This window comes from Cervus canadensis, chromosome 12, assembly GCF_019320065.1.
Source record: "Cervus canadensis isolate Bull #8, Minnesota chromosome 12, ASM1932006v1, whole genome shotgun sequence".
NCBI classification, from domain to species: domain Eukaryota; kingdom Metazoa; phylum Chordata; class Mammalia; order Artiodactyla; family Cervidae; genus Cervus; species Cervus canadensis.
Window position 1 is genome coordinate 72,033,306 of NC_057397.1, and position 13,900 is coordinate 72,047,205.

The 13,900-nt window shown below is 37.4% G+C and overlaps 1 protein-coding gene across 1 annotated transcript in view; it reads right to left on the minus strand.

The window, feature by feature from the left end:
* CPNE3 (copine 3) overlaps positions 1–13,900 on the minus strand; it is a 47,072-nt gene that overhangs the window by 17,258 nt on the left and 15,914 nt on the right. Inside the window, exons 5-8 of the mRNA XM_043483508.1 lie at positions 12,674–12,745; positions 8,302–8,385; positions 6,688–6,777; positions 2,265–2,363 (exon numbers count right to left, since the gene is read on the minus strand). Coding sequence (XP_043339443.1) covers positions 2,265–2,363; positions 6,688–6,777; positions 8,302–8,385; positions 12,674–12,745 — 345 coding nt within the window. The remainder of the gene's footprint in view (positions 1–2,264; positions 2,364–6,687; positions 6,778–8,301; positions 8,386–12,673; positions 12,746–13,900) is intronic.

The following is a 13,900-nucleotide window of genomic DNA, read 5'->3' on the forward strand; positions in this document are numbered from 1 at the left end:
AGTTTGTCATTATCATGCATATTAATTATTGAATATTAGAGATGCAGAAATGTCCTAAACAGAATTCTTACTTGTAAAAGTCTACATTACTTCATCTCATTTATCCACATTTTTACAGTATCCACCCAAGCAACAAGCACTGTTCTAGGCACTGAACAGAGTTGATAAGATACAGTCCTGACTCCGAAGATCGAGTGGATAAACGTCACTGCAACAGTATTAAAAGCCTCATTCTATCATGGGGGAGGGAAGGATCGAGTTAGCTGGATTTAGGAGAGTTTCACATGCTGAGATGGCATCTTCTCGTCAGCTGCACCAAAGGAGTGAGTTCCTAGACCCCTCATGCTTTATTTTTACATCAATTATCTCATGCAATTCTTCCAACAACCTTGCAAGATAGGATTAATGTCCCCTTTTAGGAACTGAAGGGGCTTCCCTCACAGCTCAGCTGGTAAATCAGCTGCCTGTAGTGCAGGAGACCCGGGTTCGATTCCTGGGTCGGGAAGATCCCCTGGAGAAGGGAATGGCAACCCACTCCAGTATTCCTGCCTGGAGGGTCCCCTGGAAGGAGGCGCCTGGCGGGCTACAGTTCACGGGGTCGGAAGAGTCGGACACGACTGAGCGACTAAGCCACCGCCACCTCCGTGCTCTGTAAAGTATCACGGGGTTAGTTTCTGGTTCATTCTCTTCCAAAAGCAGGCCATTTACTGGTTCTGCAAAATAACAACAAACTGAAACCAGCAAAACGACGATACACATCACTCCTCATATTTAGTTCTTTCAGGAAGCTTGCTTCATGTTAAATGCTCAGATGGTCACAATTTTCCATTATTTCTGCCCTTAAAAATAAATGAATATATATATATATATATCTTTAAGCAGAATATTTACAGCTGAATTTTACTGTTGTTTTAATTTATACTGTTGATTCAATCTTTGCATTTAAACCATTAGGTGTGATTGGAAAAGCCCTTCTTACTTCACACAAGTACTTCTGCTACACAAGTTCCTGGGCTTTGTGACCAGGGCGTAAGGACAGGAGTGAGTGTATGCGTGTTTGTTCAGTCACTCAGTCGTGTCTGACGCGTTGTGACCCCGTGGACTGTAGCCCTCCAGGCTCCTCTGTCCACGGAATTCTCCAGGCAAGAACACTGGAGTGGGTTGCCATTTCTTACTCCAGGGGATCTTCCGACCTAGGAATCAAATCCACGTCTCCTGCATTGGAGGCGAATTCTTTACCACTGAGCCCCCCGGGAAGCCTGCAGAGACAGGACTAGAGATCTCTATACGACCTACTGAAAATTCTCGTCCCACTATGTTAGTTCAAAACTCATTTCTCCCAATTATTTAAATCAAAAAGCTATTAAGCTCTACTTATTCACTTAGTATTTAAGTTTTGATCTAAAACTATCAGTATCTTCTTTTGGGTCACTTCACTTACATAAGTTGGTAAAAAAGACCTTCCCACCCGACCATAATCTCTTTCCTTTTAAACTTCATGTTTGAATTTTCAAAAGCAAATGCTATATTCATGAGCATTCTTCAGGTCACAAGTAGGTAGTAAACATTTCAGATTATTCTAAATAAGCTAAAAAGAGAATTAACTTATTTCATTCAAACTAGAAAGGTAAGTAAGAGGGAGGCAGTTTATAAGTTTTATTTATAAAAAACACTCTGGAATAGTTTTTAGGTACTTTGCCATAGAGACAGGAAAGTTTCAGAAGCAATCTTAGAAATAGGTGGGGATGCTAACTAACAAACTGAAAGCAGTTAAGGGAAACAAATCACCCTAACAAAATCAGTCCATTAGATGGCAGCTTAATACTACATAATTTGAGGTAGTATAACTAAGCTTTTATCCTTCCTTTGGGCAAGGACAAGTCAGAGAGGGACAGAAGGTAAAAACTAATTTCTAAAGTATCCAAAAGGAGAATAAATGTCCAAAATTCAAGCCTAAGTATTTGCCTCATGTAGATATTAATTATTGTGGCCAATGAAATGCCAAGATCTTTGAAATGAAGGCTTTTCAATCAAACCACATATATTTGTCCATAGCGAAAGGAAACCAAACCTCTAAACATAAACTCACCCCAAGTAAGAATTTTGCATCAACTGACCACTTAAACAAAATCCACAGATTTCAGAATATTACATATTATAGAGTAAAAGCAAGGAAAGCTACTTGCTATTTCAAGAGAAAAAAATGAAGCAATAAATACAGGGCCAAATATAAGGCACACACAAATAACAGAGGGGCAACTTACAGGTGAGTTTCTGGAGGCTTCCTTCAGTTTTGTCATTGTGGTTTGAAATGTTCCAATGAGATCATGTGACCCATCGTTGTCATAATCATAACACTCTACCTATAAGGAAGCATAATAGAAATATATAAAAATCAATATGATTTTGTTTAAAAGAATTGGTTGCAATAAATGGAACTTACCAAGAAGTGCACTTTTAATTAAAATAAGTGAAACTGTTTAATACACAGTCCTACTTGGAGAAGTAGGAACTAAGTGCCTAGAGGGATAATACTGAAATCCTCTCAAGCCCTGGCTATTCTTGGGATGGGATTCCAAGACAGATGAAAAAACATCTACATGTGTTTTGTAGGCACATGAAAAACACAAATACTGTTGAAATTCCATGTTGAGCAGTTTTCAGTTCCTGTATATGCCGTTTACAAGTTCTAACAAAGTCGAAATGGAATTAGACCTTCTTTCTCATCCACTTTTTACCTTGCTATTTTACAATGGCTAAAAGCCACTATCTACCTGAAGGAAGAAAGCAAGTCAGTATCCTAGGCAGCTAAAAATCATATAATTAAATTCTAGATGATTTATAACTATGGAAAATGTATTTCATTGGCTGCAATCTGGTGAGGCTCGGCTTCTTTTAGGAGTTAGATTCGATGAAGTTGGATTTGCATCATTCTGAGGATCACAACTCCCACGATGAAAAGGAAAATTCCAGGAAAACAGTATTTAATCCACTGAGGAAGTATCTACACTGGGTCATAACAATGCTATTTCCATATAAGACAAGGTCAATTCTAGTCTGAGCTATGGCTTTCATTAAATGTTCACTGTTTCTTAAAACATATGGAAGAGAGCTGAGAGTATCTGATTTCCATGTAGTTTGGTACCATGCTGGCAGATGCAGTCAAAGAGTAAATATTCACAAGAATATCTGAATATTCATTGCAGTGAGAAAATTAACACGGTGTGAACTCTTAGCAAGCAGACGTGTTCACCGTGATGATAAGTAACTTAAGTTTTTATACTGCTTTATAACTACAAACATTTCTTCCTGCAAACATTCATTATGTGCACTGTACACATTATCTACTGTGGATATCAGGCAGACAGAAGAATTTAATAGTCTTAGAAGATGACACATCTAGTGTGGTAACCAACAAGTAAGTCTGTGCCAGGAAAACTTCTGAATGCTTCTAGAGCCTATGATGTAAGATAAAAGCCTGTAACTGAAAAACAGTTTGCGTTTACCCTATTCCATAATCCTTTACAAAGTTATATTAATCAAGCTAAAACACTCAGGATTTATATATATTCACCAAGCAAAGTGATTCTTTTTTCTCAGTTCTATGAAAAGTGAATTGAGTGCTTATCAAAACAGGAAGTCTTTCACTACATATATTTTCATTATTTTTCAAGACTAAAAATCAAACGATCAATAAATGAAAACAAACTAGGTCTAGAATTGCAATTCTGAGGAACAGTAAGTGTTTTTATTTATTTCCAGTACTTCAGTCACTAACTCTTGATCTACATATCTGATACTCAATTTTTATTTTATTTTTTATACTCAATTTTTAAACCAAAAGTCCTTTATCTGACAGAAAATTAATAACATTAATAATTTTTCTAGAGGGACTAAAATTAAAATTAAAATAATCTTAATATTTTAATAATTTCATTTTAAGGTTTTTTTTTTTTAATTACAGAAAACAGAATTTTACATCTTAGAACTACATTCAGAAAACTCTAATTTATACCTAAGATGACAAAATCAGGCTTTGATAAGACCAAGATTTTATTTAAACAAAACTTATGGAAGAGCTAAAACTGTTCATGTTTAGACTGTCCAAAACTTCTGGAATGCAAAAACATTTTTAAAATGTAATTCCAGATAATTCACTGTAATAAACATATGAGAAAAGTTCACTGTTGCCCCATTAAAGACAAATGTTAGATGTTAAAGGAAAATGTGACATTTATTATGCTGACATGTGTTCAGATACAGTTTGAGGTAAATGGTGTAACAATTTATGTCATTTAATTTCTCTTCTCAAGAATTCAAAAACCAGCACTGTTAGCTGTTTTAAACAACAGCTTCAGTTGTCTGTGAACCTGAAATGTACACATATATACATATGTGCATATGTATATATGCAAAAGAATGCACACATCACACAATACTACATTCACTAATGCATTCTCAGTGTAGACATGCATGGTTATCTTATTCACACAATCTTATGAAAATAATAATCCATGCTAGAATGGTAACACTGGGACGCTCACACTGCAGCACAGAAATTGCCAATAATTCCGACTCTATTCTCTGCTCTATAACTCTTTACTACACCTCTAAGCAATTCCCAAACACCAAGGGCATCAGTGATGCATGACTTTCTGATGGCTGGGAACAAATACAGAACTAAAGAAAGAAAGACAGAGATGGTGCGGCAAACCAGTTGGTATACAGTGAAAACAACTGGAGAATCTTTTAAGAATGAAGACATTCATCAGAGAAAGCTCAAAAAATCAGTTTACTTACTATAATAAAATAGCCCTGTGAGCATGACACTGTGCACAAAAAAAAAGAAGTTTAAGAAATATTGTTTCATTGTTAATATATTATTACAAACAATCAAACATAGTTGAGGCATTTTTTCCTAGCCTTTCTTGCTTCTTAGATCTAATGAAGCCTTAACTTATTACTTTCAATGTGAAAAGCAAAAGGTCTAGATTTAATATGACAGTAAGAAGTGTCAACTGCAGACCGGCCCTCTCCGTGGGGGCCTGCCATCGGCCTCTAGAGGGATTAAATCGGGTGACGCTGCAGCTGCAGACCTCTAAGAGCCCCTGAAGGAGTTCAGGGTGGAGGGCAGAAGTGAGGCGCTCTGTGTTCAGGGGAGAACTGGCAGGACAGGTCTTCAGACAGTTAAACATTCGCAGGAGCTGATTTTATGAAGCCAGTTCTTGCATCTCCATATATCTAGAAAAGCACTAACATCCTTCACGGTTGACGACCGTTTCTCATGACCAGCAGAAGCTTCACAAGACTCGTAGAAACCTTTGGGAAGAACCTGTGCTTGATTGCATGCATCCCCCCCTTTACCAAAATCACATCAACACTGACCTTTCCCCTGCCTCTTTGGAACAGCCGCTCAGAGCTCTCCGAGGCACTGTCTCTGCGGTCCCCATACTGTCCCAGATAAAACTTAACCCAAAACTATATCTCACATTGTGCGTCTTTTCTAGTTGACGAAAGTAATGTGCAAAGCTACTTTTCTACTTATTTTGCACCAAAATTTTCACTGCTGTTTGAAATATCACACAAATCATATTAATTTTTAAAGTTCTCTGAAAAAAAAAATTTATGAATCTAAGAAATGAAATGGTTTTCAATAATAATAGCATGGCTACTGTGTTTAACAGTTTATGAAACTTTTCATGTACATTAATTTAATCCTGATTTTATTTTGTTATGGAGACATTATTTTCTCCATTATATAAGTAAGGAAGTTAACCTGCTCAGAATCCCTTAGCTGGTGCAAGGTCTAAGGCAAGTCTTGGACTGCGGTTTGACTCCAAGTCCCTTCATCACCTTTCCTGCTTTCACCATACAAATTATCAAAAGAAAAAAAACAAAAACCAAAAAACTCACCTCAGTTTGCTGACCTCTGAATATATGAAAAGGCGCCTATCAGGAATCTTATGTAAAGAGGTGACTAATATAAAAGTATCTTTAAAATAATATATCTGTTTTGATAAATGGCTATAAGTGAAAACATTAAAAAAAATTCTTAGCTATCTGCTGCAGCTCCATGCTCCTACTTTGCTTTCCTTTAAAGACTCTAAAACTAAAGCCATCCATATGTCTTAATAAATTATACCTTCCTCTGAGCTCCAGGAGTTGGTGATGGACAGGGAGGCCTGGCATGCTGCAGTCCATGGGGTCACAGAGAGTCAGACACGACTGAGCGACTGAACTGAACTGAAAATCAGTGACCAGAAATGTCACCACTATTGTACTCTGCGCTGAGGGCAGAAGGAAGCTCCAGGTTCTCAGTTAAAGTAATACCTATTTTTATTGCAAGGGACACGCCAAAGGCAAAGAGTGCAGTTAACTGTTTCTAGTTACAGAACAGAAGAATCTTATTAAAAAGTAGGGAAGACTTAAATATTTTATTTTAAAAAATGAATAAAATAAAAACCACAATGTTTGATTAAGCATTAGACAGATCAACAGATCATTCAAAATGTCTCTGCTCCTTTAGACTGACTGCTTATCAGAAACATTTCTATTTTAGCATTCCTAAATATAAATAAAATTCAAACTTACATCATTTACTTTCTTTAAGTACTATCCAATAAATTAATTTATAAAATCGGGGAGTTTGTATGTGTGTACATAATATATATATAATTTTCAAATTACCTTAATAGTTTTATCCATATCTCCATAGCACAGAGAGTTAAGAGAGATCTTAAAAGGCCTCCAAACAGGATTCAAGTTGTTTTTAACAACCTATTAAAAACAAAAAAAGGCCAGTTAGAAAAACATTTCATTCATCATTAATGTTTTGCTCTTGCCTTTCCCAGGTTCCCACCAAGTGCACCATTCACCCTTCACCTCTTCACCTGTCCAACTTCGTCAGTGAAAAATCTAGCTAGGACCATATTATACACCTGTTATGTGAAAAATGTGAGGGACTGTCTAGTCAAGATACATTCTGAGAAAGAAAAAAAACTGGGAAATACACCCAGCCATTACAAGACGCACTTACAAACGCATTTCTCATTTATGTCCACTGAAAAGGTCTAAAAGCAGCAACAGCCCAGGGGCAAAGAGCACGCATACCCTGCTGTGCAAACCCCACCCTCTTAAAGGAAAAATCGGGCCTCCTAAGAGAAATAGCTCATTCCAGACAGGATAGGGTAAGTACAGGTGAACTGAGAACATAATTTCACATAAAATAAGACAGTGCTTAAAGACTAATTTGTTGGTGTTTAGTCACTAAGTTCTGTCCAACTCTTCTGCGACCCCAGGGACTGTAGCCCGCCAGGCCCCTCTGTCCGTGGGATTTCCCAGGCGAGAATACGGTTAGATGTATTGCCATTTCCTTCTCCAGGGGATCTTCCCCACCCAGGGACCAAACCCACATCTCCTGCGTTGGCAGGAGGGTTCTTTACCACTGAGTCACCTGGGAACATAATAGCCAAATGCAAAATGGGAGCCTGGAATGGACCCTGTATTAGACAAAACAAAACACATAAAAAACGTGTTTGGGGAAGTTGGGGGGATCTGAAGATGAGCGGTACAGTAAATGATGTTACTAAATCACTGCTAACCCTCTCAGTTATGGAGGTGCAGAGAAACGCCTTTGTTCTTGAGAAATACCTGCAGCATTTAAAGGTGAAGAGCCGTGATGTCTGCTCCCTACATTAGGTTGGTTTTGCCAAAGGGCATGGACGTGGGTGTGAACAAGAGAGAGCACACACACGTGTGCAGGTGTGACCGTCTGATAAATCTAGGTGAAGGATACACTGGTGTACATTTCAGGGTTCTTTCCAGGGTTTTAAAAATAAGGCAGAGGGCCCTCCCTGCGGGCCCAGAGGTGAACAATCCACCTTCCAATGTAGGAGACAGGTTCAGTTCCTGGAGCATCCCACCGGCCTTGGGACAACTATGCCCGTGAGTGCCGTGACCACTGAGCCGCACGCCTGGAGCCCTCGGTCCACAAGAGAAGCCAGCAATATGAGAAGCCCGGGCCACACGAGAGAGCACAGCCCACTCACTGCAACCGGAGCGAGCCCGTGGGCAGCAGCAAGGACCCGGCTGAGCCGAAAGTAAGCAAGTAAAGAAAACCACTAAGCATAGCAGCCCTTTCCATTAAAAAACAGAAACGAGCACGCTGACCTTGTGTCTCTGGCAGTTATATACGTCTGAATTCAGATGAATATTTTTTAAAAATACATAAAATTTTTAAAATTCAGAGTACCACAACTCCAAAGGAAATTTCAACACTACTGTTCAAGTTCAAATATTCACCTCCGTTCGATGAACCATGAGCCAGTTTCCATCAGATGTCTGCTTGTGGAATTCTAGGTAAGGATCTGACTTTCCAAATAGATCCTACATTAAAATAAAAAGCAAAGCAATTATTCTCCTCCTAAAACATGTGAAACCACACTTTATACATGTTACATGTCTGTAGTACCTGAAGTTTAATTCTATAGTACAGAGAAACATATATATATATACAGTACAATACAGCAGTAAATACAAATCCCAATACATTCCTCACAAACATAAACTTGCTGAAGTCTACAAGAACTTTTAAGGCATTCCTGATAAATGCTCACTATCCTTACACCCTTACATCTCAAAAAACATGATGGCTTTAAAATACAGTGATCAACAGAACCCATTATCAACACAGGATGCTTTTAGCTTCTTTTCATTATTAACAGCATTCACTCATTCACACAGCACCAAGTAGTTTTATATAAACCATCCCATACATCAGTCGTACTAGCTCCGTGAGAGACAGGACACAGTGGATTCAGAGGAGTCAAATGACTTTGCCAAAATCACACATCTAATGAACTGATGGATCTGAGCCTTGATTTCATATCCTACCCTTCGATGTCCAACACCCGTTCAGCAGCCCCACACGTTCTTTTACAGAAACACGAGGGAGCCCAGACAAGCAGATACGTGAAGTGCACGACGGAAGTGCTTGGGGGTCACGAGGTGCACCCCCATTACCCTTGTAATTCACCACGGCACAGCTCTCCTGCACAACGCCCATGGACAGTGAGTGTCCAAACATCCCCTCATGGCCATCTTACACACGTGCACACACAGACACTCTTCCACAGGGAGACAGAATTCTGGAAAGATGTACAAGGGTAAAACTCAGACAATAAGATTGTGGATGACTTTACTTTCTCATTTCTATTTATCTTCATTTTGAAATTTCTATCCTCCTTAACATACATTACTTATTATTTGTGAAAGTGAAAGGACATCTATTAAGCCCACAGGAACGTAAGCAGATATATTCCTAAACTGAAAATTTTTTTTCAATCCTGAATTTACTTCAGTATTAAATTAAGAACTAAGATAATTTTATTTCCCTCCTTAGCATAGTTAAATGTTAAGAAAGGAACACATCCCTCATAATCAAAAATAAAAATGCAAAGACTACACAGAACTTTTAAAATTTAACCTTCTCTCTAAGAATTTAAGCAATGTAATAAGCCTCTCTGTGCTCCATTTTATAAAACTAAGAACAATATAGTATACACAGAGACGTTAACTTTCCCAAAAGCATATGAACGTCCCTGTCTCTTTTATTGTAGAAACAATCTTTTGAGAAAGGCAGAATATCATTATTACCATATTGAAGGTCAAAAAACACGCCTTGTTTGACTGTTGATTAAGCTGTCAACAGTAGAACTAAAATAAGAAGTAAAAGTCCCTGACTCTCATCTCTGGGATAAGTTAAGTCAAAAAAGCAAGGCAGAGAAATGCATGTGTAACATTAATATATTATGCTACATTTAATCAAAGACTGGGGCTGGGCTGGGGTATGGAAATATAAATATATACATACACATGCATGCACACTCATACCTGCCTATATGACCTATGCATGCATATCTATCTGTTTGTATGTTTATATACACACAGAGATACACACAAGAGACATACGTGTACATACACACAAAATACATAATACATACACACAAAAAAAACCTTCTTTTTTTGGAAAATGAAGGATTAAGCCATTAAATATAAATTTTACAAAAGTATAAAATATAGCAAGAGAAAAAAATGCAGCGTGGACAGGGAAAGAAGCTAAATTTCTTGAATATACCTTGTTTTCTGTTGGCTTTGGAACCATCTTATACATGACTATAAAGCAAAATTAAACCAAAAAAATTTTAAAGCAATCTCTAAATATCAAAAGCAAAATCTGATTATGTGCTAATGTTACAGCGTAACCATCAAAGAAGAATTACTCCTTTAAAACACAGGAATTAAATCTGTAAAATTCAAGTGGAATATATGACCCTAAAGGCAAAAGGAACTCCAAAGAAAGGTCAAACTATTTTCAGGAAAAATATTTTTATTATAACATGTATATTTGTATTCTTAAACTGTTAGATATTACATAGGGCAAAACATAAGCAATTACGTTAGTTTCCTTAGGAATCAACATTTTGACATAAGTGAAAAAAGGCGTAACTATAGAATTAAAGAAATAACAGCCCTGTAATTCTACATTTGAATTGGAATTTGTTATATAAGTTTACGATTTAGTTTTCCTTAAAAAAGAAACGACTTTCCTACAGCTATCTACTATAGAGTCCTAGAAAGAATGAGCAACAACAACCAATAAACATTAAGCACCCCTAGTACCACATCCGGGACTCACCGTAGCAAGGCTCCCTTTAACCTGCCAATCTGGGGCAGAAATTAGATAAAATAAGCCTGGAACATCCCTCATGCCACAGAGCAAGAAGCCAGCCAAAGACTTCTGAGACCGTGCCAAGTGGTCTCAGGGACAAACCTAAATAGGTTCCCTCCCATAGGTCAAACTTGGGGTACTTTAAGTATCAATAAGAATTAATAGAGTTCCTAGAAATACTAAAAAAAAAAAATTTTAAGTTCTTCTGTAAAAGTCACGTTTATAGAAATTTATTATTCTAAAAGATAGTAAACATGAAAAAAAATCAAACACTTCAACTTGCCTTTTCTGGACTATCTTGGAATAAACTATCTTGGAATAAATAAAGATCTAATGTGAAGAAAGATACTTCTCTCGAGAGAAGTATTCCTGCTAATAAAAGCAGCAGCAATAACAGCATGAGATTAACACTATTTTAAGGCTCAATAAAATAATATATCTAGGTAGTCATCATCAACGGTCACTAATAACCCAAAAACCAGAACTGGACAATGTGAGCCTCCTGATGGAATTAATGCCACCACCTATGAAACTCATACCGATTCAAAATGCCACTAGATCAAACCTCTAGATTCAATTTCAGCTGATAGAAATCAGGAAATAAAATATGGAGAGACAAACATATTACATGACATCACAGGGATTTAATTAGTGTATACTGTGTGTGAAAACTTCTACAGGACAAAGGAGTCAGTTTACTGAATAAATTCATGGATGGATAGGTAGGACGGAGGGAAAGAGAGAAGGGGAACAAGACAGCAGTACAGAGAGGAAGGGAAGAAGAAAAGGGAAGGGGAGAACTTAAAGATTAAAAAAAATGTAAGAGACGCATTAACCAACTGTATTATTTAAAAAGTCCTTAGAGATACATTTACACTGACAGATGAAATGATATGATGTCTGGGAGGAGAAAAAGTAGATAGGGGTAGGGATGAGATAAAATTGGTCATGAGTTTTAACATTTTTAAAGATAGGTGGTAGGAATGCGGAATTTTTTAGAAATACTATTCTATTTTTGTGTATGTTTAAATTTTTCCAAAATATTTTTAAAAAGATAACTGTCTACTAGTCTAAGATATTTGCAAACTGAATTGTAAGGTAGATGAAAATGATGAAGAATATTGATTACATTATAGAATTACATACAAAAGTCACTCAAAGAATTATTCCAATCCAGGGTATACACTATACTTAAGTGTTCTTATTAGTACTCATCCTAAATTTTGAATGCAAAGAGGAAAGTGAAAGTGAAAGTTGCTCAGTCGTGTCCGACTCTTTGCGACCCTGTGGACTACACAGCCCATGGAATTCTCCAGGCCAGAATACTGGAGTGGGTAGCCTTTCCCTTCTCCAAAAAAGAAAAGGCTTTGCTGAATTTTGATTATTCAATATCTGTGCTTCAGTCATGTCCAACACTTTGAAACTCTATGGACTGAAGCCTGCCAGGCTCCTCTGTTCACGGGATTCTCCAAGCAAGAATACTGGAGTGGGTTGCCAAGCCCTCCTCCAGGGGATCTTCCAGACCCAGGGATCGAACCCACGACTCATGTCTCCTGCATTGGCAGGCAGGTTCTTTACCACTAGCGCCACCTGAGAAGCCCCAAAGAGAAAAATCTAATCAATAAAGCATGGAATTTTCACTTTTTTCCTTAAGTAATTCAAATACACTCTAAAATATCTCTTACAATAATGTTGATGTTTGTATTAACTCTTCTTTTAAGCTATACAAAGTCTTTGGTTACATCCAAAGGAAAGAGGTAAAGAGAAATATCTTCTGCTTAAACACACATCCACATACAAAATAGAATTTGAAAATAACACTCTAAGTGATGCTTTACACGATAGAGTTCATAATATTAATTGCATTATTATTTTCTCAAAAAGTAATCAATGTGAGGGAAAAAAAAGATGATATCCTTATTGAAATCTGCATCACCCACCTACCTTATTATCCAGTTTTCTTGCTTCCATTTCAAACAAGACAATTCTGTTATCCTTTATTTCTTCAGCTGAAATCTATGAGTAGACAAGGTAAAGTAAAAGAAACGTTTGAGGGATTCTGATACAGTCATGAAGTACCAATTTATCCTGTTATCTAATAGTATACAAAGTCTACACTAACAAAGTATAGTCTAAAATAAGTAACAAAATGGTACCATTAAGAAAGATTTGTCATTATTTCCTTTATACATGTGAAATAAATATATTTCCAAAATACACCTAATTTACATTATGCAACTTTCTTTTTAATGTTGTTGCCCAAACTGGATCTTCCTTCTTCCAATGGAAAAAAATCAAAGCCCTGCACAAGAAGCTAGCGAGGGCTCTCCAGAGACGGAGAAGCATGAGTAAGTTACACCTAGAGAACACTACACGTTCAAATAACAGCTCAGTATTTTTCAGCCAAGGTAACTGAAAGACTTACTCTGCTCAAAAGCAAATTCCAGGCTATGATGGTCCCAAAAGCCATAAAGCTAACTACTGGTAATGATCTCTGTCCCCCACAGAGAAGTCAACACCCCCAACAGACTGGACACGCTTATGCTTCAGGCACCTAAACTAGAGCAAACAACTACTCAGAGAAATGCGTTTGATAGTTGTAATAATCCTCAAGCACAACCCTCCCAGGGAGTCAGCCTCCCATTCCCAGGCAGAGCTAAAGTTAAGACAGCTGTCTCTTCAGGCACTGACTTACCTGGACAGCAACTCTAGAACATAGAACATTTAAAAGCATGGCACTATATAATGTGAAATCTAAAATAAGATAATGCATATATTCACTTGCCCAGGTCCAGCAATCAACAAGGAAAAATTTAGGTAAGAGGATGGATAGCAAAGTGCACATGCACACACACACAAAAAAAAACATGGTTAAGAGCTGAGAGGTTCAATGGCCTTGTCCTAATACAAGATCATTCGGGAATCAAAACCATTAGGGAAAGTTTCTGTCATGTTGATGGGACTATTTTTGATTTGCTGAGGGCCAAATTGATCCATTCACATAATTAAGTAATTTCTTCCTAATCTGGGAACTGACGCTTCCATTAGGAAGAGGCAAGCATTACCAAGATGCACGTGACTTTCTTTTAGGAACAACACAGTTTCCATCTGTGGTCACTCTAAGGCAAGTCAAGGGTGAGGGGAGGGCAACATTCAGGATCAAACGATAAA